The 27760-nt window shown below is 43.0% G+C and overlaps 1 protein-coding gene across 2 annotated transcripts; it reads right to left on the reverse strand.

The window, feature by feature from the left end:
- Window positions 1-1999: 1999 nt before the first annotated feature.
- On the reverse strand, window positions 2000-24501 carry LOC124039792 (very-long-chain (3R)-3-hydroxyacyl-CoA dehydratase 1-like). 2 transcript variants are annotated; one of them, XM_046356175.1, is made up of 7 exons: window positions 24334-24501; window positions 11488-11605; window positions 11250-11268; window positions 11065-11153; window positions 10674-10789; window positions 4322-4500; window positions 2000-3834 (listed from the first exon to the last, which is right to left on the reverse strand). In XM_046356175.1, exons 1-7 carry the CDS (start codon window positions 24450-24452, stop codon window positions 3752-3754), a joined length of 723 nt encoding a protein of 240 aa, XP_046212131.1. In that variant the 5' UTR covers window positions 24453-24501; the 3' UTR covers window positions 2000-3751. The 2 variants fall into 2 exon arrangements, with proteins under 2 accessions (XP_046212131.1, XP_046212130.1); XM_046356174.1 differs by having other exon boundaries at window positions 10674-10795; window positions 24334-24496.
- Between the last annotated feature and the right edge of the window lie 3259 nt (window positions 24502-27760).

The raw sequence follows: 27760 nt of genomic DNA on the forward strand, positions 1-27760 counted from the left end.
GCGGTAAATGTACGGTGATTGGTTGAAATTGAATCCAATTTACGTGCTGCGTTGATGGGTCGGTTTTAGTTTTATGTGATAATATTGCAATGATTTTACTGTTTTATGCGGAAATAGTGCAGTGACTTGTTAAATTTGCAAGTATGCGGGGAATTGTTGACGTTTCAAAAAGATGTGCAATGAGCAGAATCCTGGAGGGAGCGAGGGACTAATAATCGACAGTGCAGCCAAGCATCAGATTACTATACCATATGATGTGTGCAGCTGTTTTGATAAACAACTTTCCAGGCGTTGTGTGGCATCGGCAATGTATAGTCAGCCTGGAACGCTGCCTCTGGCTCATACCTAACAATATCTCATTCAAAGTAAATTTTTCTGCACAAATGGAATTCATGTTCCCTGGTTTTTATAGTCACTTTTTAGCCAGTAATTCTGAAAGTAATGCTCACCAGCCAAGAAAATTGCGAGCCAAAAAATATTGCGTACCATGTCACACGTGCAGATATTAACGCCACATCATTGCTCTCACTCGCTGTACTATGTGTGCATCTTGCGAGCTGTCACTCAAAAGGCGAGGGACTGAAGCTCATTGGCTCATAGACTCGAATTGCTAGGGGGCTGGCCCTAGAAAATGTAGGGAGAACGGCTTCTAGAAAAACAGTTGCATTCAAACTAGATATTTTGTGGCTAATTGAGGCAAGACAGTAATTCTTATCATAGATTATACATGTAGGAACTACACATTGACTCATCCAGCCCAAAGCGGGAGGTGGGTGGGCCTGGGAGGGCATAGGCCCAGCCACTGGGGAGCAAGGCCCACCCACTGGGGAGCCAGGCTCAGCCAATCAGAATGAGTTTTTCCCCACAAAAGGCCTTTGTTACAGACAGAAATATTCCTCTGCAACCCCTCCCGTCGTCCCGTCCCCGACGTTCCCGCAGGTGAAGAAGCCACACGTGGAGGTCCTGGGATTGTCTGTGGTTGTGAGGCCGATTGGACGTACTGCCAAATTCTCTAAAACAACATTGGAGGCAGTTTGTAGTGGAGAAATTAACATTATATTATCTGGCAGCAGCTCTGGTGGACATTCCTGTAGTCAGCATGCCAATTACACGCTCTCTCAAAACTTGAGACATCTGTGACATTGTCTTGTGTGACTAAACTGCACATTTTAGAGTGGTCTTTTATTGTTCCCAGCACAAGGTGCACCTGTGTAATGATCATGCTGTTCAATCAGCTTTTTGATATGCCACACCTGCCAGGTGGATGGATTATCTTGGAGAAATGCTCACTAACAGGAATGTAAACATATTTGTGTACACAATTTGAGAGAAATAAGCTTTTTGTGTGTATGACAAATGTCTGGGATATTTTATTTCAGCTCATGAAACATGGGACCAACACTTTACCTGTTGCGTTTATATTTTTGTTAAGTATACTTAGGGCTCTATTCAAACCGCATCGCGGATGTTCAGCTTTTCAGCATGATTGAAATTTAAAGGCAACTGCATTTAGCGGAGACCGCATTCACGGTAAACACTGCATATGTCGGCTCAATTGGACATTACCTTTAAATTTCTACATGTCGCGGAATCTGTAAAGCTATATCATATGATGTGGCGGTTGAACACCTATCCAGATGCTGCGAGTTCTGGCAGTGTAATATAGTCAGGCGAGAACACAGCACGTCTCTCCTGCTGGAGATCTTGCCAGAGGTCTCATTTGCCTTTATGGTAGAGCATGGCGCTTGTAACGCCAGGGTAGTGGGTTCGATCCCCGGGACCACCCATACGTAGAATGTATGCACACATGACTGTAAGTCGCTTTGGATAAAAGCGTCTGCTAAATGGCATATATTATTATTATATTATATTATGGTGCTAGGAAGTTGATTCCATCCTTGGATCCACGTTTTTGTACTTACAGTACTTATAAGATACTGTACTGCATATCTTCACATGTACTGTACATTTGTGGCTGGAAAAAATAATAATTGTCCAGTGATTTTTGACATTGAGTTTTATTGTTTCTTTCTTTCTTGTCGAACCCTGATTCATAGCATTATGTCAATTCATTCAGTACACTGTAGCACGGGGCTCGATATCACAGTGCATATAATTAGAGAAACACTTCCAAGTCGTACATCTTCTCCCCAAAACATTTCACATTCTGTTTTCCCGTTCCTATCTCCATCCCTATTCCAGTTTCTCCTTCAGCTGCACAGAAGTTTGAAACGATCTGACACAGTAGCACCTTTTTAGTAGAGGGAATCTAACACTAAAACTACCAGTACAATACCAACCAGGACAATGGGATCCCGAACATAGATGGTTGAGCATAAAGAACAAAACAGTGACTAACTGAAGACTGTGAGAGCTCAGAAATCATTCCTCTCTTATCTTCTGTCTTCTAAGTTGGTTTGAACTTTTTTTTTTTAAACAAAGAGCTTTTCTGTAAAGTTGTAACCTTTGTTTAAGATGCACACTTGTAAATACATTTGACTGAGCTCTTGGTAAACATTAAAGCAACATGGAGAGAACAACAAGTTAACACGTTTGAGCAGTCTCAGCTACACCGAACATACTAATAACATTCAGTACAAGTGTATTACTGCCTTACAAACCATATAATATTGCCAACCAGGTGATATGTGAATAAATTAAGTCATTCTTCAAATGATCCGATCTGTGCACAAAATAGCCTACTAATGTTGCTGTTTCACATTGTTTACAAATAAAGTACAACACACATAAACCAAGGAAGCAGCATATTGCGCAAATGTCTGTTTATTGTCGAGGTATAATACGTCTATGCATAATTGTTTCTATTTTTTTTTAAACTTCTGTCTAGTCATTGTTGCCACACGCTATTTACGTATAAAATCACTGTGGTGGAAAACGCTTATAAATTTCTACAAAAATAAATAGCCGATTGAAAGAAAAAAAACTGCTCAGGGGACTCAACTATCATCTCTCCTCCTCCATCCTTCCATATCACCATTTCCAGGTTCCCTTGAACTTCTACTATCTTGCACTGAAGGTGGGTGCAGTATGTGTCTGCTGTGTGGTTGACTCAATGCACAGCAGGCGCCTTCCAGTATTTTTTTTTTTTTAGCAGGCGTAGAAGGTAATCAGTGCAGTATTATGCTATCAGGTTGCAGGGTTTCAGTGCAGTATTATGCTATCAGGTTGCAGGGTTTCAGTGCAGTATTATGCTATCAGGTTGCAGGGTTTCAGTGCAGTATGCTGTGGCCACACTGGCTGATGGATTCAGTGCGTTCTCTTTCTGGGGATCTAGATATCTAAACCTGGACAGTGAAGACACAGTGGCAGCAGTACGTTCCAGTTTTGCGATGATAATGATTCCGGGCTAGAGATTATATTTATTCATTCGTTCCACAATGATGACTATTCCAGTTCTGTAATGATTCCTCTCGTTGATTGATGAGTTTGCTGATGACTGATTCAGTGACGATTCTGATGACTGTTATTCCTGTTGGGTTATGATTTCTCTTGCAGCACTGTATTTAGTCCAGTTATAGTTATTGTGGTAACTGTGATGTTTCATTCTTTTTCCGTGATTATAACATGGCTATTCCGGCGATGTTAGTATTCGTCCGACTCTCCCGGTCCATTTTGTTGCATGTGGAGTGCGGTGGAGCGCGGTACCAAAGGTGAATGGATGTGGCGGCAGGGGAGCTGTGCTGACTCGCTGTCCCAAAACGAACGCCAGCTGCTGGACTGTGAGGCGGTTCTACTCATCCTTCTCTACTATGATCTCCCCAAGAAGCACCTTTCTCCTCTGACGGAGCATGTGGAAGTAGAGCTGTGGGAACACTAGGAGAGAGAGAGAGAGAGAGAGAGAGAGAGAGAGAGAGAGAGAGAGAGAGAGAGAGAGAGAGAGAGAGAGAGAGAGAGAGAGAGAGAGAGAGAGAGAGAGAGAGAGAGAGAGAGAGACGAGGGGAGAGAAGAGAGCGAGAGCTATTTACCCACCAATCTAAACACTTATTCAGTCCAGATCAATATTTTAACAAAGAGCCTTCAGGGAAGTTCTCAGGGCTGGGTTAGAGGTGAGTATTGGGTCTAGATCTAGTATCCAACTAGCCATAAAAGACAGAAATGCACTTGAACCTCATTTTTGTTAGATCAAACACTAGGCCCTACTAATTATTCAAAACATCCCGAAACAATTCCAAATGAACAACAGCGGTCACAACCTACTGAACAATTCTGCTGGTCAAAACCAGAGACAGTGAAGACCCATGAGTAACTGACGCCCACCTGTCGGCTGAACACACAGACACGTTGTACGTGGGCTGCTTACATGGGATATAGGAGAGCATGACGATAACGAGGAAGTAGTAGTAGTCAAAGGAGACGTTATACTTGTTGGGGAGCCTCATGGACAACATCCCGGTTTTGCGAACATATGGCAGAGCAGTGTAAATGGTCAGGAGTTCTCCGGCCACTCCGAGAGGGTACATGATGATAAACATGTTGTATCTGACAGGGAGAGGAGAGTCATTGTTAACGCACATAGAGGCATGCACACACAGGTATGTACACACATACACACTCTTTAGCTCAGGGGCCGTGCAGCGAAGAACAACTAAAAAACACAAAACCACACTGTTGGATTACTGCACTGCAACATGAAGAATTAGGCCACTAATTGGCTGATTACCAAAGTGACAGCTGACATGTTTTTATTATCTAAACACAGTGGTTCCCAACCTTTTTCGGGTCCCTGTACCACCAATTGAATTTTGCTCTGCTCGGTGTACCCCTGAAGTACACTCTCGTGTACATTTGACCAGTAAGCCTATGCTCTCATGAGTTTCATAAGTCTTCTCCCCAGGGGTTCTAGTATCCCTGGTTGGGAACCATTTGTCTTAACACACCGACACCACATTAGACATGGTGCTGTCTCACTCGCTGTAGGCTATTCGTCACCTTACACTATAAAACATTTATTGTAATTTTTACAATAAATGACTGGCAGCAAAGTAGCCAGTAGGTTACTGTACATTTACAGTAATTTACTGGTAGCACAGAAGCCAGTAAATTACTATAGACTTACCTGACATTTACTGTAACCACATTTAAAGCATATTACCTGACTACAGCAACATGCTGTATTTCTAGAATGTAAAGTGCATTAATGGAAGCACAGTGGTTAGTCAACTGTTGCAAATTTACAGTGCAGGTATCTTGTGCCAATGACGGGCAGTATTCCTGTTACATGTACTTGATATAGGTATTTCAATACTTTCAATACCCATTTTGTAATTTGTATTTCACTGGCCTGAACTACAATTCATGCAGCCTATTTTGTTAAAGTTTCATTAGAATACATGGATTTTGTATTTTCTAATACAAATATATATACTTGCCAGTAGCCCGTTTAACTACAAAATTGTCAGTAATGGTAACATACATGTTTTACTTACTATGACTGTGGTATATTCTTGTTTAATATGTTAATGAGCCAGAGATTATTTTCACCACCCACAACATTTTTCCACAATTCACAGTTTGCTGCTGATAAGAGCGTCTGCTAAATGACTTAAATGTAAATGTAAATGTAAATATACAGAAAAGCATGTAATACAGTACTTTACTGTAAAATTGTGTTGTAATTTGACAATAGTGTAGCATAATGCTATTTAGCCCCCATAATGTATTGCTCATTACAGTACTGTACTATATAATTATAGTAGCTAATTTTTAAAGTTTATCTTTAAATTTTCAGCAATTTGTTACAGTGTATCTTTATGCAATGTCAACTATGGAGGTGTCCCAAATGGCTCCTTATTCCCTATATAGTGCATTACTCAGGGCCCATTATACGGCTCTAGGAATAGTGTGTAATTTGGAATGTCCCCAAAGGATCAGCTCCATTAATGATTTTCAAAGTGTTTTAACATTATTGTATTTCTGCACATCATGAACACTTATTTTAAAATTCTGCACATCATGAGAAAATACCGGTATTAAAACACTGTGGCACTGTTTCCCGGACACAGATTAAGCCTAGTCCCGGACTTAAAAGCACTTTCAATGGAGATGTTTAAAGTCCCAGTGCAGTTGAAAACATGATTTCCACACCATGAGGTTGGAATAATACTGTGAAATTGTGAATACATTTCGGTCTAAGAGCTGTTTGAAAAGACTGCCTGAAATTTCTGTTTGTTTTGGAGGGATGGAATTGTCACCAAGAGGCAAATTAGTTAGGCCAATAAGAAAGAGAGTTCCAACCCTCTCTGCCAATAACAGCTAGTGTTCTGTTTTCCCCTCCTCACCAGGCCACTCCCAGACAGTCCTAACAAAATTGTTGCTTGTGAAATCAGTCTTCGCCAAGAAGCTATTCTTGACCATTTTAATTGAAAACAAATCACAGGAAGGTACTTAATTGTTACCCAGAAATGATTTGATATTGAGATAAAAACGGCTGCATTGGTTAATAATAATCAACCCAGAAATATTTATTTTTATAACACCACTCTATTCAATTCCAAAAGGGTACAAAAATGTAGAGGCAAACAAACCAGTCGGTTATCAATGGAGAGGGATCTATATATGTGGAGACGGCGGTGCGTAAGAACCCTGAATTTACTCAAGATCGTGGCGGCGGCACTGGAGAGTGTCTTCGGAGGATGTGAGAGAAATGTTGGGCGAGCATTCCATGCCCAAAACAGATGGTCTTAAAAACAGGAGCAGCTGAATATGACCCCCCCCCCCCCCCCCCCCTCCCTGTGTGGGCCTGGCTGCTCCCCTCCCTGTGTAAATGAACCCCTTAGAACACTCGGAGGGGAATGGGGAAAGGGAGGAGGACAAGAGAGGGGGAGAACGGGGGCTATACTAACTGATCAAGACAAGGGAAGCAAACCTGCAAACCCAAGAGACCTGTCGCACATGTAAATGAAAGATATTGAATGAACCATACTGCGGTCACAGGAACAAGACCTGACTTGCTGAAGTCGCTCAAAAAGCAGGAGTCTCATTGTCACCCCAATTCATAGCCACTACACAGCCAATAAACGGTGTCTGTCTCGAATCTGATTTTTAGACATTGATATTTTGAACGGAAAGAAGCGCGCTCTTAGCAATAGGATCCCAGAACTATGGGTCGGTCGGATTGCTCCCCACGTGTGTAGTCGGCATTCTTCACCAGTGCTCACATTTCATATGAGGGCCCTCAGATATGCGAGGCTGACAGTTACACATCACTACTGCTCCTGATAGGCCCACGTTATGTCACCAGTCTGCTGACAGCGGCAGTAAATATAGTTTTTTTATGAGTGTTGTGTATAATGACAGATATGAGAAATTGGCATTTTTACCACAGCACTGCTTAGCTGTTGGACTGGGGTCTAACACAGACACCTGACCCCCTGTCACCATCAGCTGGTACCATGTGTTAAAGTACACACATTAAAATAGTACCAGATTGGGTTTTTTTGGCTTCCATTGCGGAATCGTCTTTGGTGCTATATATATATAGCATATATATATATATATTATTTTTTGAGGGGGGGGTTCAATAAATACTCATAAGGTTTTAAATGGAACCTGTAAGGTGCTATAAATAACCCTAAGGTCCTATAAAGAAACATGAAAAAAGCTTCTATATAGCAAAAAAAAAAAAAGGGTTCCACTATGGTAACAACCCTTTTTGGGGCTATATACAGTAGAATCCTTTTTTTAACGGCTCTTTATAGGAGAATGTTCATACAAAATAACCTTTCAATCGTAAAACTCCATGTGTTATTATTTTGTTAACTGACAAGTTGAATCAAGAAAGCTACCTTTGGAACAGCCGGTGTGTGTGTGGGGGGGGGGGGGGGGGGGTCCATGAGAAAAGAATTGACAACCACTGACTGGTTTAGTCAACCGTTCTTAATTGACACAAGGCCATACATGAGTCGTTCCCAAAACTCTGTCACTAGCCATAGTGATATATACTGTTTAATTACATAACACAACACATTACATTAGATCAACTGGTATGAAACTCTCACTCACGGTAGCACAAAAAGAGCTGTGAGCTGCCTCCGCTACATTTGAATTATGACTAAAAGAGCAAAGAATCCTTTTGTGCACTGTAAAGAACCATTGAAGGGCTTAAAAGGGTTACGTTACGTCATTATGTTCCACATAGAACCATCACCCTTACCAAATAACCCGACATTTTTTGTCTGTAGTTGTTTCTGTATGTCAGACTGTGAAGCGCAGATCCGGGTTCAAATACTACACATAACAAAAATATAAACGCAACATGTAAAGTGTTGGTCCCATGTTTCATGAGCTGAAATAAAAGATCTCAGAAATTTTACAACCGCACAAAAATATTATTTCTCTCAACTCCTGTGCAGAAATTAATTTACATCCCTGTAAGTGAGCATTTCTCCTTTGCCAAGATAATCCATCCACCTGACAGGTGTGGCATATCAAAAAGCCGAATAAACAGCATGGTCATTACACAGGTGCACCTTTTGCTGGGGACAATAAAAGGCTACTCTAAAATGTGCAGTTTTGACACATAACACAATGCCACAGATGTCTCATGTTTTGAGGGAGCGTGCAATTGTTATGCTGACTCCAGGAATGTCCACCAGAGCTGTTGCTATAAAACATTGTTTTAGAGAATTTGGCAGTACGTCTAACCAGCTTCACAACCGCAGACTATGTGTATGGCGTCGTGTGGGCGAGCGGTTTTTGTTCAGTATATTTGAAATCGTTCAAATTATGGGAGCATTTTCGCTAGACTGCTTCAAGAGTCAGATGTGCGGGCTTTTCAGTTTTGGGACAATTCCATTGGTCCATCAAGTGGTAAGGGATCACTATCGCTTTCCAACCAAGGTGAATGAATTGAGGAGCAAACTGAAGTATAGAGAAGATTCAGCAACTCTCGGAGGACAATGGAATTAAATAAAAAAGCTTTTTTAGTGTTTAAAGTAGAACCAAAGCGTTTCGGCTTTTGGCCTTCTTCGGGGTTTTTACACAAGTTGATGAAGCTTACATGAAGCTTTTAAACCTCACGCTAAATCACATTTGAACCCAGGTCTGGTGAAGTGTATGTGAGACTCAAAACTAGTGGTGCTACTGGCCACATAAGCTGTGAGCCGACATCAAAGAGGCGTGAATTAATGTTGAAAGTATAAGACAAAAGATTACAACATCCTTATGTCATTCACACCTGGAAAGACAATAACACTTTGACTTACAGTTGGAGGAGTTGAATATGAGGAGTTATACATTGGGTGGGCCTAATCCTTGATACTGATTGGTTAAAACCGTATTCCAGACGGTGTCTATTCCACAAATTACCACCGGCTAAAGCTATGACGTTGAAATGTGTATTTACTGTTCCATCTCATTGAGCAATCCACTGTCTCATCAGCCCAGAAAGGCAATTTAGAAACTTGATCTCCCACTGTAAAAAAGCATCTAGACATTATCTCCCCTTGCTTTCGGCTCACATTTGGTTTTCCACAACAGAGATTTGAATAAACATTGCTGTCTGCAGTGTTGCCAACTTAGCGACTTTGCCGCTATATTTAGCGAGTATTCAGCGACTAGTGACAAATCTAGCGACTTTTTCTGGTGTTATTGGAGACTTTGACGTGAAAGCACGTATCGTTCTTACTCTTCTCAACGAGCAGCGGGTGTTGCCGTGGGCCCCACCCCTGTCCCAAAGCACTCACAGGCGGTCCAGTCCTCACGCAGCAGTCCCTCCCAGCTGCAGTCAGAGCAGGAGATGTTGGGTTGGGTTATAAAAAATATTCAAAACTTTGAACATCCCACGGAGCACCATTAAATCCATTATAATAAAATGGAAAGAATATGGCACCACAATAAACCTGCCAAGAGAGGGCCGCCCACCAAAACTCATGGACCAGCCAAGGACGGCATTAATCAGAGAGGCAACAAAGAGACCAAAGAACCTTGAAGGAGCTGCAAAGCTCCACAGCGGAGATTGTAGTATCTGTCCATAGGACCACTTTAAGCCATACGCTCCACAGTGCTGGGCTTTACGGAAGAGTGGCCAGAAAAAAGCCATTGCTTAAAGAAAAAAATCTTACGCATTGTGAAAACTGATCCTTAATGAGCATAGATTGATAGTTGATACATATGGCCCCGGAATAAATCCGAATCCCTGCACTGATAGTGTCACCATTCTTTCTCCAATCTCTGATCTGTATGCTTATCAATGCCTGATCACCTCCCATGTAATCCATCGATTACCCATAACCGTCTCCTAGCGCATAAATTAAAGTGATAATGCCAGAGTACTAAGCGTTAGCGATTACGTCAACCAACGTCCATAGAGACTGGCTAACAAGGTGCTAATCAATAAACAACACACTCATGCTGATCACATGCTGTGTGGTTATGAGCCAGGAGATACCTTCCCCAGGCTACTACTGTATTCCCTGTGACATCACAATACTGATGTGAAACCAGTCTGTCTGTAGTGGGAAGCATGCCACGGCAAACACAAATCAAACCAGACCAACATTCCAAGAACTGCGACAGCACCGGAAACCCTAGTGCTGGTCTAGGGCGTTTGCATGCGACTTGCTGATGCTGAGAACACTCGTTATCAGCAAGGTGCACATAAACGCCCTGGACCAGAGCTACCCAAAACCCAGCCCTCCCATCCCCATCTCTACCTGGCCCATTTGATGAAGTATGGCAGGTGGTTGAGCAGATTGAATGTATAGAAGGAATATCTGGTAATCTCTGTAAACGTCCAAACGGCCAAGAAGAGGATTACACTTTCTTCGTTCTGGATCTTCCAACAAAGAATGGGACAAAACAAGGAGGGAGAAGACAGTTAACACTTAAGGGGGTCCATGTTGACCGCCGGGTAGGGGGGGGGGGTCCCCTAGGTGCAGATCTAGGATCAGCTTCCCGTCCCCCAATCCTAAACTTAACCATTATTGGGGAAAATGCTAAACTGATCCAAGATCAGTGTCTCTGGGAAACTTCACCTCACCCCAACTCCAAGGCCCCTTACTGTAGATGGTAAGTCACCTCTTTGGTGATAAATGAGATAGTCACCTGTTTGATGCTGTTGGTGATGAACCACACCATGAAGATTCGTGAACATACTTGAACCCCAGTCACAATTACAGAGGTCCTCACGATTCCTATACGACGAGAACCATGGAAATCAACATTAACGTCAGAAGTAGGAGATCCGGTTATATTCACATTGTATGGTTGTTATTCAAGACCATACATACCGATTGCACAATGCACCACCTGAAAGACAACAAATAAGAATCAGTGACTCGTGGCCTTGGGTGGTCTAGCGGTCTAAGCCGCTGCCTCAGAGTATTTCAAACTCACATTAGAAGGATCTTGCCAATGATTTCAACGTTTAACTGCTTTATCATCTTTTTTCATGGAATACTTTGAGACAAGTGTGTGTTTGTGTGAGTGTGGGTACTAGTGAACTATGATGAAATTTCAGAAACTCACCTCAACTAGCGCAATGGTCTGGAAAAACTTGAGTGTCCTTGCTATACTTTTGTACAGACCCTTGTGTGTTCCTTTCTGGATGTAGAAGCGCATCATTGCCATAGCCAAAACCAGCCACCTGGAAAAGAGACAATATTTACAACATCTGAAAAACTGTATTTAGCATTTAAGTAGTAAATGTACATGAGAAGGACAAAGATTACTTAATAGATACACTATATATATAACGGATATGAAATGGCTAGCTAGTTAGCGGTTTCAATCCGTGACGTCACTCTCTTTGAGACCTTGAAGTAGTGGTTCCCCTTGCTCTGCAAGGGCCACAACTTTTGTGTAGCGATGGGTAACGATGCTTCGTGGGTGACTGTTGTCTGTGTGCAGAGGGTCCCTGGTTTGAGCCCGGGTATGGGCGAGGGGACGGACTAAAGTTATACTTTTACGTATATACCAAAGTATGTAGATAAAATCGAGCACACAGCCATGCAATCTCCATAGACAAACATTGGTAGTAGAATGTCCTTACTAAAGAGCTCAGTGACATTCAATGTGGCACCATCGTAGGATGTTACCTTTTCAACAAGTCAGTTTGTCACATTTCTTCCCTGCTAAAGCTGCCCCGGTCAACTGTAAGTGCTGTTATTGTGAAGTGGAAAAGTCTAGGAGAAACAACGGCTCAGCCGTGAAGTAGTAGGCCACACAAGCTCACAGAATGGGACCAGTGAGAGCTGAAGTGCCTAAAAAATGTTCTGTCCTCGGTTGCAACACTCACTACTGCGGTCCAAACTGCCTCTGGAAGAAACGTCAGCACAAGAACTGTTCGTCGGGAGCTTCATAAAATGGGTTTCTATGGCCGAGCAGCCTCACACAAGCCTAAGATCACCATGTGCAATGCCAAGCGTCGGTTGGAGTGGTGTAAAGTTGCCACCATTGGATTCTGAAGCTGTGGAAATGCACTCTCTGGAGTGATGAATCACGTTTGACCATCTGGCAGTCCGACTAATGAATCTGAGTTTGGCGGATGCCAGGAGAACGCTACCTGCCCTAATGCATAGTGACAACTGTAAAGTTTGGTGGAGGAGGAATAATGGTCTGGGGCTGTTTTCATGGTAGATCCAGTGAAGGGAAATCGTAATGCTACAGCATACAATGACATTCTAGACAATTCTGTGCTTCCAACTTTGCGTCAACAGTTTGGGGAAATACCATTTCCTGTTTTAGTATGACAATGACCCCATGCACAAAGCGAGGTCCATACAGAAATTGTTTGTCAAGGTCGGTGTGGAATAACTTGACTGACCTGGAACGCCGACTGCGAGCCAGACCTACTTGACCAACATCCGAGCTCGACCTCACTAATGCTCTTGTGGCAGAATGGAAACAAGTCCCGGCAGCAATGTTCCAACATCTAGTGGAAAGACTTCCCAGAAGAGTGGAGGCTGTTACAGCATATTAATGCCCATGACTTTGGAGTGAGATGTTCACTGATGTAGTGTACCACTTTATAGTTAGAGCTCAAAAGTTATTGGTTCAATCACTTTGTTTCCATAGTTAAGGTTAGGTTTTTTTTTCGGTCTCAACTTTTATGACCTAACCTACTTGTGTGTGATTGTTGAGCTATGTAGTTTTCCAGTACTATTGTCAGGAAGTAGCATTGACACCAGCGAAACCTGTATGCCTCATCACCAACGATTTGTCCCAAATGGCACCATATTCCTCACATAGACCACTACTTCTGACCAGGGCTCTAGTCAAAAGTAATGCACTATGTAGTGAATAAGGTGTGATTTGGGACGCAAACACAGCGTCAGTTGGGGAAACAGCGAGGGCCAACTCCCTTCTACACGACATCTAAGGCCTTGTACACACTGCAGGCCTTAACACTCAAATCAGTATTGTTTTTCAAATTCTGACTGTCCAAACATCAAGTTACAAGTGATCAAATCAGATTTGTGTGTGTTCAGACAACAGTCATCCTGGCTATGCTAGCTGTCATAGTAACAATGGGTGTGTGCGCAGTGGTGTAGGCTGATTGGTGGTGGTGCTCATACTTTTTATCCCTCAGAAGTTATGTAGCACGCTAAGGTGACAACAATGCCTGCCATGGACGTGTCCCAGTTGCTTTGAATGTTCAAAAATAATAGTGTAAGAACTCTTGAAAGTTGGATCATATCCTTCGAAGCATTAAAAAACAAGTCCTGTTTGGCTAGCCACAGCAGTCACTTAGCTAGCCACAGCAGTCACTTAGCTAGCCACAGCAGTCACTTAGCTAGCTAAGTAGCTGTTTCGCGTTCGAGCACATTTAGCCAGTTAGCTACCACATGTTCTTGTCAAACATTTCAAACCACTTGAGGGCAAATAAATCAGATTTGACCGTTTAGACGAGTCGCATGGTCAGGAATCACGAAGGGGGTTTGAAATGTGGCTTGAAATATCTGATTGCATGTGTTTTTTGGCTGTTCAGACTGCAGGAAAAATAACAGATTTTAATTGGATATTATATATCTATCTTTTTTAGTCACTTCAAATTGCCAATGTGAACAAGACTTTATCTCTAGCCTGGTACTTCACAATAATCTATTTATACTGTACATCAGTCATTACAGCACAGCTATAAGCCAGACAGAATGTAAACACAGAATGCTTGGAAAAACACTTTTTTTGGTTACTACATGATTCCATATGTGTTATTTCGTAGTGTTGATGTCTTCACTATTATTCTACAATGTAGAAATTAGTAAAAACAAAGAAAAAGCCTGGAATGAGATGGTGTGTCCAAACTTTTGGCTGGTACTGTATATGTGAATAATGAATGAACATTTTTCAAGGAAATCACTGTACAATCTGGTGCAGACACCATTTATATCTACAATAAAGTATGTTTAATATATAGAGCACTATACTAAATACAATGCGATCTTTATTGGTCTATTACAATCAGGATACAACACAAATATGTCAGTTTTTGCTGTCACAGTAATAAGACCAATAAGACCAAACTTGTGACCTTTCTGTATAATTATATTTGAATCAAAATACATATTTTTGTATTTACAGTGGGGCAAAAAAAGTATTTAGTCAGCCACCAATTGTGCTCCCACTTAAAAAGATGTAGGATTTTTTTATGACTGTTATGCAGGTGAATGAGGACCCAAAAGCGACTTGGCGAAAACAGAGTCTTTAATCCAGTAAAGTAAAATACAATCAAAAAACACAACTTCCACTCGTAATGACGAGAACCGACTGGAGACTCGATCTTGAACAGCAGGTTGCCTCGGGAAGGCACTTGAACCTAGCAGACTCAGACACCTGCTCACCACGCAGCATCTGAGGGAAACACGACACGACTGGGCGATACACAAACACAGCACGGTGACCAATACATACAAGGATCCGACAGGACAGGAACGGAACACAAAGGAAGAAATAGGGACTCTAATCAGGGGAAAGGATCGGGAACAGGTGTGGGAAGACTAAATGATTGATTAGGGGAATAGGAACAGCTGGGAGCAGGAACGGAACGATAGAGAGAAGAGAGAGCGAGAGAGTGAGAGAGGGAGGGGGAGAGAGAGGGATAGAAAGAGGGAACGAACCTAATAAGACCAGCAGGGGGAAACGAACAGAAGGGAAAGCATAATGACAAGACAATATATGACAAAACATGACAGTACCCCCACTCACCGAGCGCCTCCTGGCGCTCTCGAGGAGGAACACTGGCGGCAACGGAGGAAATCATAGATCAAACGGTCCAGCACGTCCCGAGAAAGAACCCAACTCCTCTCCTCAGGACCGTAACGAAAAAAACGATAAAAGGGAAACTAGGGTACTACTCTAAAAAAAAAAAATGAGACACGGGTAGAGAACTGAAAACTTTAGAGCAAACAGGACCAAACAGGCCAGGAGAGTAACAACTAGGGACAGACTGAGACACAGCAAGGGCAGGAACAAGAAAAGGAGAGATGCGATGGCAGGGAACAGACTGAGACCCAGCAAGACCAGGAGCAGAAGCAGAAAAATACGCACAAGGGTGGACCCCATCGTCAGTATCGGAGCGCTGGGACAGAATGGCTCCCACGCCCACCCCCGACGCGTCAACCTCAACAATAAACTGTTTAGTGACGTCAGGTGCAACAAGGATAGGAGCGGAAGCAAAACGCTTCTTAAAGAGATCAGAACAACAATCATACGACCGGTGAGGAGGAAGGGAGTTGGTTCTGGACCGACTGAAGACCGTGCGCAGACCATGATATTCCTCCGGCACTCCTGTCAAATCACCAGGTTCCTCCTGAGAAGAGGGGACAGAACAAACAGGAGAAATAGCAGACATTAAACACTTCACATGACAAGAAACGCTCCAGGAAAGGACAGAACCACTAGACCAATCAAAAGAAGGATTATGACACACTAGCCAGGGATGACCCAAAACAACAGGTGTAAAAGGTGAACAAAAAATCAAAAAAGAAATGGTCTCACTATGGTTACCAGATACAGTGAGGGTTAAAGGTAGTGTTTCATATAATATACTGGGGAGAGGACTACCATCCAAGGCAAACATGACCGTGGGCTCCCTAACTGTCTGAGAGGAATGTCATGTTCCCGCGCCCAGGCTTCGTCCATAAAACAGCCCTCTGCCCCAGAGTCTATTAATGCACTGCAGGATGCTGCCGATCCGGTCCAGCGTAGATGGACCGGTAAAGTAGTACATGTACTTGACGGAGAGGACCGTCTAGTAGCGCTTATCAGTCGCCCTCCGCTTACTGATGAGCTCTGGCCTTTAACTGGACATGACATGACAAAATGACCAGCGGAACCGCAATAGAGACAGAGGCGGTTGGTGATTCTCCGTTCCCTCTCCTTAGCCGAGATGCGAATACCCCCCAGCTGCATGGGCTCAACACCTGAGTCAGTGGGGAAAAACGGTAGTGTCGGAGAGAGGGGAGACACAGTTAACGCGAGCTCTCTTCTATGAGCTCGGTGACGAAGATCTACCCATCGTTCAATGCGAATAGCGAGTTCAATCAAAGAATCCACGCTGGATGGAACCTCCCGAGAGAGAATCTCATCCTTAACCTTAGCGTGGAGTCCCTCCAGAAAACGAGCGAGCAACGCCTGCTCGTTCCAGTTACTGGAGGCAGCAAGAGTGCGAAACTCTATTGAGTAATCCGTTATGGATCGATTACCTTGACATAGGGAAGACAGGGACCAGGAAGCTTCTTTCCCAAAAACTGAGCGATCAAAAACCCTTATCATCTCCTCTTTAAAGTTCAGATAATTGTTAGTACACTCAGCGCTTGCCTCCCAGATAGCTGTGCCCCACTGCCGAGCCCGACCAGTAAGGAGTGATATGACGTAGGCAATCCGAGCTCTCTCTCTTGAGTATGTGTTGGGTTGGAGAGAGAACACGATATCACACTGGGTGAGAAAGGAGCGGCACTCAGTGGGCTGCCCAGAATAACAAGGTGGGTTATTAACCCTAGGTTCCGGAGGCTCGGAAGAACCGGAAGTAGCTGGTGACACGAGACGAAGACTCTGATACTGTCTTGAGAGGTCGGAGACCTGAGCGGCCAGGGTCTCAACGGCATGCCGAGCAGCAGACAATTCCTGCTCGTGTCTGCCGAGCATCGCTCCCTGGAACTCGAGAGTAGAGTAGAGAGAATCCATAGTCGCTGGGTCCATTCTTTGTCGGATCCTTCTGTTATGCAGGTGAATGAGGACCCAAAAGCGACTTGGCGAAAACAGAGTCTTTAATCCAGTAAAGTAAAATACAATCAAAAAACACAACTTCCACTCGTAATGACGAGAACCGACTGGAGACTCGATCTTGAACAGCAGGTTGCCTCGGGAAGGCACTTGAACCTAGCAGACTCAGACACCTGCTCACCACGCAGCATCTGAGGGAAACACGACACGACTGGGCGATACACAAACACAGCACGGTGACCAATACATACAAGGATCCGACAGGACAGGAACGGAACACAAAGGAAGAAATAGGGACTCTAATCAGGGGAAAGGATCGGGAACAGGTGTGGGAAGACTAAATGATTGATTAGGGGAATAGGAACAGCTGGGAGCAGGAACGGAACGATAGAGAGAAGAGAGAGCGAGAGAGTGAGAGAGGGAGGGGGAGAGAGAGGGATAGAAAGAGGGAACGAACCTAATAAGACCAGCAGGGGGAAACGAACAGAAGGGAAAGCATAATGACAAGACAATATATGACAAAACATGACAATGACTTTATTTGCAAATTATGGTGGAAAATAAGTATTTGGTCACCTACAAACAAGCAAGATTTCTGGCTCTCACAGACCTGTAACTTCTTCTTTAAGAGGCTCCTCTGTCCTCCACTCGTTACCTGTATTAATGGCACCTGTTTGAACTTGTTATCAGTATAAAAGCACCTGTCCACAACCTCAAACAGTCACACTCCAAACTCCACTATGGCCAAGACCAAAGAGCTGTCAAAGGACACCAGAAACAAAATTGTAGACCTGCACCAGGCTGGAAAGACAATAGGTAAGCAGCAATAGGTAAGCAGCTTGGTTTGAAGAAATCAACTGTGTGAGCAATTATTAGGAAATGGAAGACATACAAGACCACTGATAATCTCCCTCGATCTGGAGCTCCACGCAAGATCTCACCCCGTGGGGTCAAAATGATCACAAGAACGGTGAGAAAAAATCACAGAACCACACGGGGGGACCTAGTGAATGACCTGTAGAGAGCTGGGACCAAAGTAACAAAGCCTACCATCAGTAACACACTACGCCACCAGGGACTCAAATCCTGCAGTGCTAGACGTGTCCCCCTGCTTAAGCCATTACATGTCCAGGCCCGTCTGAAGTTTGCTAGAGAGCATTTGGATGATCCAGAAGAAGTTTGGGAGAATGTCATATGGTCAGATGAAACCAAAATAGAACTTTTTGGTAAAAACTCAACTCGTCGTGTTTGGAGAACAAAGAATACTGAGTTGCATTCAAAGAACACCATACCTACTGTGAAGCATGGGGATGGAAACATCATGCTTTGGGGCTGTTTTTCTGCAAAGGGACCAGGACGACTGATCCGTCTAAAGGAAAGAATGAATGGGGCTATGTATCGTGAGATTTTGAGTGAAAACCTCCTTCCATCAGCAAGGGCATTGAAGATGAAACTTGGCTGGGTCTTTCAGCCTGACAATGATTCCAAACATACCGCCCGGGCAACGAAGGAGTGGCTTCGTAAGAAGTATTTCAAGGTCCTGGAGTGGCCTAGCCAGTCTCCAGATCTCAACCCCATAGAAAATCTTTGGAGGGAGTTGAAAGTCCGTGTTGCCCAGCAACAGCCCCAAAACATCACTGCTCTAGAGGAGATCTGCATGGAGGAATGGGCCAAAATACCAGCAACAGTGTGTGAAACCTTGTGAAGACTTACAGAAAACGTTTGACCTCTGTCATTGCCAACAAAGGTTATATAACAAAGTATTGAGATAAACTTTTGTTATTGACCAAATACTTATTTTCCATCATAATTTGCAAATAAATTCATTAAAAATCCTACAATGTGATTTTCTGGATTTTCTTTCTTGTTTTGTCTGTCATAGTTTAAGTGTACTTATGATGAAAATTACAGGCCTCTCTCATCTTTTTAAGTGGGAGAACTTGCACAATTGGTGGCTGACTAAATACTTTTTTGCCCCACTGTATACTGAGCAAAAATATAAACGCAACATGTAAAGTGTTGGTCCCATGTTTAATGAGCTGAAATGAAAGATTGCAAAAATGTTCCACACAAACAAAAAGCTTCTTTATCTCAAATTTTGTGCACAAATATGTTTATATTCCTGTTTGTGAAATTGTTTGTTTTGCCAAGATAATCCATCCACCTAACAGGTGTGGCATGTAAAATTAGCTGATCACTACACAGGTGCACCTTGTGCTGCGAACAATAAAAGGCCTGTCTAAAATATGCATTTTTGTCACACAACACAATGCCACAGATGTCTTAAGTTGAGGGAGCATGCAATTGGCATGCTGACTGCAGGAATATCCACCAGAGCTGTTGCCAGAGAATGTAATGTTAATTTCTCTACCATAAGCAGCCTGCAATGTCGTTTTAGAGAATTTGGCAGAACGTCCAACTGGCCTCACAACTGCAGACCACATGTAACCAGGCCAGCCCAGGACCTTCACACCCGGCTTATTCACCTGCGGGATCGTCTCTGATGAAACTGTGGGTTTGCACAACCGATTAATTTCTGCACAAACTGTCAGAAACTGTCTCAGGGAAGCTCACCAGGGTCCTGACCAGTCTGCAGTTTGGCGTCGTAACTGACTTGGGTGGACAAATGCTCACCTTTGAAATAGCCACTGGCATGCTGGAAAAGTGTGCTCTTCGCGGATTAGTCCCTGTGTCAACTGTACTGGGCAGTATGGCGTTGTGTGGTCAATTGTGGCAGTGGGGTTATGGTATGGGCAGGCATAAGCTACGGACAACGAACACAATTGCAATTCATCTATGGCAATTTGAATGCACAGAGATACCGTGATGAGATCCTGAGGCCCATTGTACTGCCATTAATCCGCTGCCATCACCTAATGTTTGAGCATGATAATGCACGGCCCTATGTTGTAAGGATCTGTACTGAAAATGTCCCAGTTCTTCCATGGCATGCATACTCGCCAGTTATGTCACCCATTGAGCATGTTTGGGATGCTTTGGATCGACATGTATGACAGCGTGTTCCAGTTCCCGCCAATATCCAGCCTCTTCGCACAGCCATTGAAGAGGAGTGGGACAACATTCCACAGGCCACAATCAACAGCCTGATCAACTCTATGCGAAGGAGATGTGAAGCGCTGCATGAGACAAATGGTGGTCACACTAGATACTGACTGGTTTTCTGATCCACACTCCTACCTTTTTTTGAAGGTATCTGTGACCAACAGATGCATATCTGTATTGTCATTCATGTGAAATTCATAGATTAGGTCCCAATGAATGTATTTCAATTGACTGATTTTCTTATACAGTATGAACTGTAATTCAGTAAAATCTTTGAAATTTTTGCATGTTGCATATTTTTGTTCAATGTAATTGCGGGTCCATTTTGAGGACCATTTAAAGCGAATTATCCATAGCTTTAGTCATGGGTAATGAACAGGGTAAACAGAGGTGTGAGAGTTCTTGTACAGAACTTACACAGAAGACCAGGGGCTGTATGTATCGTTTGTCTCAGAGTAGGAGTTCTGATCTAGGATCAGATCCTCCCTGTCCATGTAATCTTTATTATTGGGATCGAAAGGGCAAAACTAATCCTAAATCAACACTCCTACTCTGAGACGCTTGATAAATACAGTCCCTTGTTGAGCTCTACAGAGGAAACAGTGCTCCCTTTACATTCACTAGTCTACTAGGTCAGCTGTGCGATGGCTCTCTGTGAAGGTATGTTTCTGAAGGTGTCTAAGGGTCTCGGCATAGAGTTGTTCTTTTCCTCTAAAATAGGTAACTTCACAACAACAAAAATGTTATAGGATCACAAACACACAGTATTAGCAATGATGGAGGCCAAATGACATCATTTCCTCAACCGTATCCATTATTCCACTAAAGGTCTTTGCAGACTGCACGTTGGATCCAGTCTTTTACGATTATCCATCACACTGTGCGAGGTTACCAAATACAAATTTTGATATCAACCAGGCCAGATTGCACAATTCGCTTAATTGCTGTCATCACATTCTGCGACATTCTACGATTCCAGGTTACACGGAATCCAAACCGGCTGCGCGCGTGCGCTATCATGCAAAAATGTATTTTGTCCCCCTAAACCAAACGCGATCACGACACACAGGTTAAAATATCAAAACAAACTCTGAACCAATGACATTAATTTGGGGACAGGTCGAAATGCATTTAACATGTATGGCAATTTTGGTAGTTAGCTTGCACTTGTTAGCTAATTTGTCCTATTTAGCTAGCTTGCTGTTGCTAGCTAATTTGTCCTGGGATATAAACATTGAGTTGTTATTTTACCTGAAATGCACAAGGACCTCTACTCTGACAATTAATCCACACATAAAACTGCCAACCGAATAATTTCTAGTCATGTCTCCTCCTTCCATGCTTTTTCATCTTTGAACTTATATGGTGTATCATCTAAACTTTTATTGTATTACCACAACAACTGGCAACAAAGTTTTGTCTTTCAATCACCCACATGGGTATAACCAATGAGGAGATGGCACATGGGTACCTGCTTCTATAAACCAATGAGGAGATGGGAGAGGCAGGACTTGCAGCCCGATATGCGTCAGAAATAGGAATGACTTCTATTTTAGCCCTTGGCAACGCAGACGCTCGTTGGCGTGAGCAGTGTGGGTGCAATAATTGAATAACATGGATTTCTAAATGTATTTTGCGACACTCGCGCACGCAACTTGTCCGGTCTGGTCAGCATGTTAGGGTTTGGCTGGGGTAGGCCGTCATTGTAAATAATAATTTGTTCTTAACTGACTTGCCTAGTTAAATAAAAGGTTAAAAAAAAAATATATATATAATAAAGAATTGGCTTGCGCATGTGCCAGCACCAGCAGCACAAGCCTCACTCTCTGCACGAGAAGAGTTCAGAAAAATATATGCATTTTAGAAATGATTTTCACATACAAACTGTATATGTCCAAACTCGGAAGCAAATAAGCTTCCTCAAAATAACATGGCCGCTGTGGTAGAACGTTTATTTTGTTTGCATTTATAAAAATCCCATCAGTAGCCTGATCTCAGATGTGTCATGTAGGCTAAACAAGTTTATTTGGGAAATCGTTATTCTTTCACAGCATCTAAATGTTTAAATCAAACAATTATATTAATCTGACTATTCACAATAATCGTAGTGTGTGCATACTCACTGCCGGCCGTGTTCCTATTGGCCAGTCACCGAGATCTGCTTGTAACACTTGTCACACTAACGTCACACGATAAAGACAAACACATTCTGACACAGACTGAACTTTGTCGCAGCCTAAGCATGTAGTCGTTCTTAAATCGGCAGACCTAGACCGTCATAATGAACGAGTGAAGATGTCCAACAATCGTTTACGACATAAGAATTTGCCCATGACGTGAACATTTCGTCTGGGATGGCAAAATTGGGGCATAAAAAGGCTAAAATTGCAGTCCGCAAGGGCCTCAAATTGAGATCACTATTTTTTTTGTCACATTTTGACGTCCCTCATTTAGATCACTGAAAAACAGCTTGTGTACGAACACAAGCTGAGAGGAGGGTATCTGCAGGAACCTGTAAATGTGTGTGACTGGTAATTAATTGGTGGAGAGTGAGTGTTCATGAGTAAACGGGCTCATAGTAGGTTTAGTCCTAGGACATTACACGACGTCATCTAAATCCGACGAGGTGTCAAGTAAATCTCCGACGTTTATGTGACGTTTCAGAGTGTACCTTGAAGTTAAATCAAACTTTGTCAGGGATTAGTGAGACATACACTACTGCCACCGCCTGTTATAAAAGGGATGTGCTGTCTGTTAAACCAGATTGATCTGATACTTTTGTAGCTACTGCTGTAGCCTAGTGGCTACTGTTCAGTGTTTGAGCTCAGGTGCTAGGTCGATGGGTCAGGTGCCCAAGCTGTGCAACAAGTGTATTATCTGCTTGAAGACACAATCTGTTTGAAAAATCAACATAATTTAGGACCTACTGAATACAACCACTTCAGTTTATTTCCTGAGAGTACATTACTATTGTATTGCAAATATATGATCTCTGTCTCAGCACAATAATTAATTAGGGTTTATTTGATGCTAATTACATTGATATGGTTTAGGACTTGCATAAGGGTTCTGTTACTAACAGTTACTATCATATAAAGATGATTGGATAATATAGGTGTAGGTTAGTGCAATCATTTGGAGAGAAGGGACAAATGTACATTGATTCCAATAGTCACAATTTTAATAGCTCTTTGACTGTTTGAATCAACATTGGTATATGTTTACTCTGATCATATATAGGGGATTATAACTACCTCAATGCGCATGTCTCTTGAACTAGGTAAATGAACCTAGTTTTCACACCTTCATGTAATACTAAAATACCCATTATGTGAGTAGCAGAGGATGGATGAATGGGAGCTACAGTACAATGAGTGTAAGTGGGGAAAACATGGCTCCAACAGCTCCATAAATGCACATTTTACGCATATCTCCAAAAAGTGCCATTCTCAGTTCAAGTGACCCAGACCAATGAAAATGAACTTAAGACACTATCAACAGCTTAATAAATCATCGAAAACTTGACAACTATTAAATTAAGTTAGTTTTGTGTGTTCATTACAAGGACTATACGAACACAGTGAAATAATTGCGTCATCGCACCCGCGCGCTCTGTAGCGCATAAACTTGCAGTTATTAAAATCTGCTTATTGGGCATTTCACTCGCCCAAACCGAAGCTCCAGTGTCAGCGCGCTGTCTATACTTATCACTGCAACTGTCGAGGTAGTGCTGGGCATGACGTTGACACAGTGTAATCGACCGTATTTGGAAAGGCTGAACCCGCGCCGGGGGCCGCACTTGTACCGCCGTTATTTTCATAAAAAAGACCCACATATTGATTATTTGAGAATTGTCTACTTGGACACCCTCCATATCAAGTCCTTTACATTCATTTTGCTCACTGTTCAAACTTCATGGGCGCTGTCTGTCACTAGATTCGGCAAGAGAATGGGCACTTGCGCTGTCAGAGACACCGCGGACCTATAAACAGCCACACGCGCTTGTTCACAGCGCTCTGGTGCATAACGAAGTTTTAAGAGAGTGGCTACTTTATAATCAGCGATAGGGCAGAATAATTGACATACCCGGCCGTCATGGCGATGTTGTAAAATGTAAGCCATGCGATAGCGATGGCACTTTTCGTCCTCTTCTTGTTGTTGTTTTCCTTCTCTTCAACCGAGCCGTCCTCTTCCGTGGACGCCATGGTACGGGGGACAGAGTGGGAAAGTCAGAAACGCTGCGCAAGCGCGACTGGGACTGGGAGCAGCAGGGTCATGCATCCATGTATCCACGACACCCCTCTCGCGGGACTATTGCTTCACAAGTGCGTGTGGTGGCAAGTCCCCAAGGAAAGTCCCACTGTCAGATGAGTCATTCAATCAAACATTTGACCCATAGTGACACTACCAGTAGGCCTGCATTAGAACAATTTAACGTAACTGTTACTGTTCATTAGTTCTTGCCTACATTTGAAATGGTAATTACATACATTTATTATTAAAAACAAAAGTCGTTTTGTAGCCTGATGAACAGTTTGATAACAATAAGTTTGATGTCATTCTAATCCTCTGTGCCATTAATTTTGTCCTTCTCAAATCTATAAATACCAATCAATTTGCATAGCTCCAACTTGTTTTAAGTGTGGATAAATAGATAGGCAATTGGGGCGTTCAACTTTAAAAAAACAAAACAAATTGTCCTTCAAAATCACTAATCAAAATGATCTCCACTTTATGTTGAATTTTCTTTTAGATCTCTTCCCAATCTCTGATTTACATTTACATTTAAGTCATTTAGCAGACGCTCTTATCCAGAGCGACTTATTTACAGTAGGGTACTGCCCTCTGCCTTCAGGGGCTAGAAGTAGATTTTTTTAGTTGACTAGGTAAATCAGTTGAGAACAAATTCTTATTTTCAATGACAGCCTAGGAACAGTGGGTTAACTGCCTGTTCAGGGGCAGAACATCAGATTTGTACCTTCACAGCTTGGGGATTTGAACTTGCAACCTTCTGGTTACTAGACCAACTCTCTAACCACTAGGCTACCCTCTCAATTGCATTCTCCTCACGTCCTCTCTCCTTTATCCTCGCCTCCTTCTCAAAACCCATTGGAGGAGAAGGTTGAAGGTTCGAGGGGCGTGACCTCTGGCTTATTCATCCAATGGGTTTTGAGGAGGCGAGGAGAGAGGATGCAGGGTTTTGGAATTGAGATTCTCTCTTGGTATTATCAGGGTTGCATTCAAAACCCTAAAGCTTTAACTGTGGAGTTTTTAAATGTATTTGGGTTCATTCCCTGCAGTCAAAGCCCAAAATCGCCCTCTAGTGGCTTCATGGGTCGAATGTTATTAATATTTTTCATAATTTCATAATGAATAAACATGTTTTTTTTAATTACAACTGAAAATCTGGTGTTTTAGTTTTCTTATATTTCAGTAATATGTGATGTCTAAAAAGTGTAATATTGGGATGCAAACTCAAAATTGAATACATTTCAACTCTATATCTACAGGTGTCTTCTTTTTTAGAAGCCCATAACCATGTGTTTGAGGTGTATACTTTTGTAGATTTGTGTAAAACTACCAAGAAACACTCTGTGTGACCCTGATTTAGCCCACTGCAGTAAAAGGTGCAGTGTTGTCACGGGTAAAAGAGCCTGGGTTAAAGGGACAGTGTTGGAATAGGTTAAAGGGACAGTGTTGGAATAGGTTAAAGGGACAGTGTTGGAATGGGTTAAAGGGACAGTGTTGGAATAGGTTAAAGGGACAGTGTTGGAATGGGTTAAAGGGACAGTGAATGACTCCTGAACATCTAATTAAATGGCTACTCAGACTACTTGCATTGCCCCCCCCCCTTTTACACAACTGCTACTCTCTGTTGTAATCATCTATGCATATTCACTTTAATAACTCTACCTATGTACATATTACCTCAATTACCTCGACTAACAGGTGCACCCGCACATTGACTCTGTACCGGTACCCCCCTGTATATAATCTCGCTATTGTTATTTTACTGCTGCTCTTTAATTTCTTGTTACTTTTATTTGTTATTCTAATTCCTATTTTTTTTAACTGCATAGTTGGGTAGCCGTATATATCCCCCCCCCAAGCAGACACATCGATGGCTCTGAACGAACTTTATTTAACTCTTTGCAAACTGGAAAAAATTTATCCGGAGGCTGCATTCATTGTAGCTGGGGATTTTAACAAAGCCAATCTGAAAACAAGACTCCCTAAATTTTATCAGCATATCGATTGCGCAACCAGGGGTGGTAAAACCTTGGATCATTGTTACTCTAACTTCCGCGACGCATATAAGGCCCTGCCCCGCCCCCCTTTCGGGAAAGCTGACCACGACTCCATTTTGCTGATCCCTGCCTACAGGCAGAAATTAAAACAAGAGGCTCCCACGCTGAGGTCTGTCCAACGCTGGTCAGACCAAGCTGACTCTACACTCCAAGACTGCTTCCATCACGTGGACTGGGACATGTTTCGTATTGCGTCAGATGGGAATATTGACGAATACGCTGATTCGGTGTGCGAGTTCATTAGAACGTGCGTCGAAGATGTCGTTCCCATAGCAACGATAAAAACATTCCCTAACCAGAAACCGTGGATTGATGGCAGCATTCGCGTGAAACTGAAAGCGCGAACCACTGCTTTTAATCAGGGCAAGGTGTCTGGCAACATGACTGAATACAAACAGTGCAGCTATTCCCTCCGTAAGGCTATTAAACAAGCTAAGCGTCAGTACAGAGACAAAGTGGAATCTCAATTCAATGGCTCAGACACAAGAGGCATGTGGCAGGGTCTACAGTCAATCACGGACTACAAGATGAAATCCAGCCCAGTCACGGACCAGGATGTCTTGCTCCCAGGCAGATTAAATCACTTTTTTGCCCGCTTTGAGGACAATACAGTGCCACTGACACGGCCTGCAACGGAAACATGCGGTCTCTCCTTCACTGCAGCTGAGGTGAGTAAGACATTTAAACGTGTTAACCCTCGCAAGGCTGCAGGCCCAGACGGCATCCCCAGCCGCGCCCTCAGAGCATGCGCAGACCAGCTGGCCGGTGTGTTTACGGACATATTCAATCAATCCCTATACCAGTCTGCTGTTCCCACATGCTTCAAGAGGGCCACCATTGTTCCTGTTCCCAAGAAAGCTAAGGTAACTGAGCTAAACGACTACCGCCCCGTAGCACTCACTTCCGTCATCATGAAGTGCTTTGAGAGACTAGTCAAGGACCATATCACCTCCACCCTACCTGACACCCTAGACCCACTCCAATTTGCTTACCGCCCAAATAGGTCCACAGACGATGCAATCTCAACCACACTGCACACTGCCCTAACCCACCTGGACAAGAGGAATACCTATGTGAGAATGCTGTTCATCGACTACAGCTCGGCATTCAACACCATAGTACCCTCCAAGCTCGTCATCAAGCTCGAGACCCTGGGTCTCGACCCCGCCCTGTGCAACTGGGTACTGGACTTCCTGACGGGCCGC

Source organism: Oncorhynchus gorbuscha, linkage group LG07 (genome assembly GCF_021184085.1).
Source record: "Oncorhynchus gorbuscha isolate QuinsamMale2020 ecotype Even-year linkage group LG07, OgorEven_v1.0, whole genome shotgun sequence".
Taxonomy (NCBI): domain Eukaryota; kingdom Metazoa; phylum Chordata; class Actinopteri; order Salmoniformes; family Salmonidae; genus Oncorhynchus; species Oncorhynchus gorbuscha.

Excerpts from the sequence above, each read along its gene's own strand:
- LOC124039792 (XM_046356174.1), bottom strand. The coding sequence starts at position 24,452 with ATGGCGTCCACGGAAGAGGACGGCTCGGTTGAAGAGAAGGAAAACAAC. Across the intron at positions 11,606-24,333 it reads AACATCGCCATGACGGCCGG|GTGGCTGGTTTTGGCTATGG; the intron begins GTATGTCAATTA and ends TCTCTTTTCCAG. Across the intron at positions 3,835-4,321 it reads CATGCTCTCCTATATCCCAT|TGTTCCCACAGCTCTACTTC; the intron begins GTAAGCAGCCCA and ends TCTCTCTCCTAG.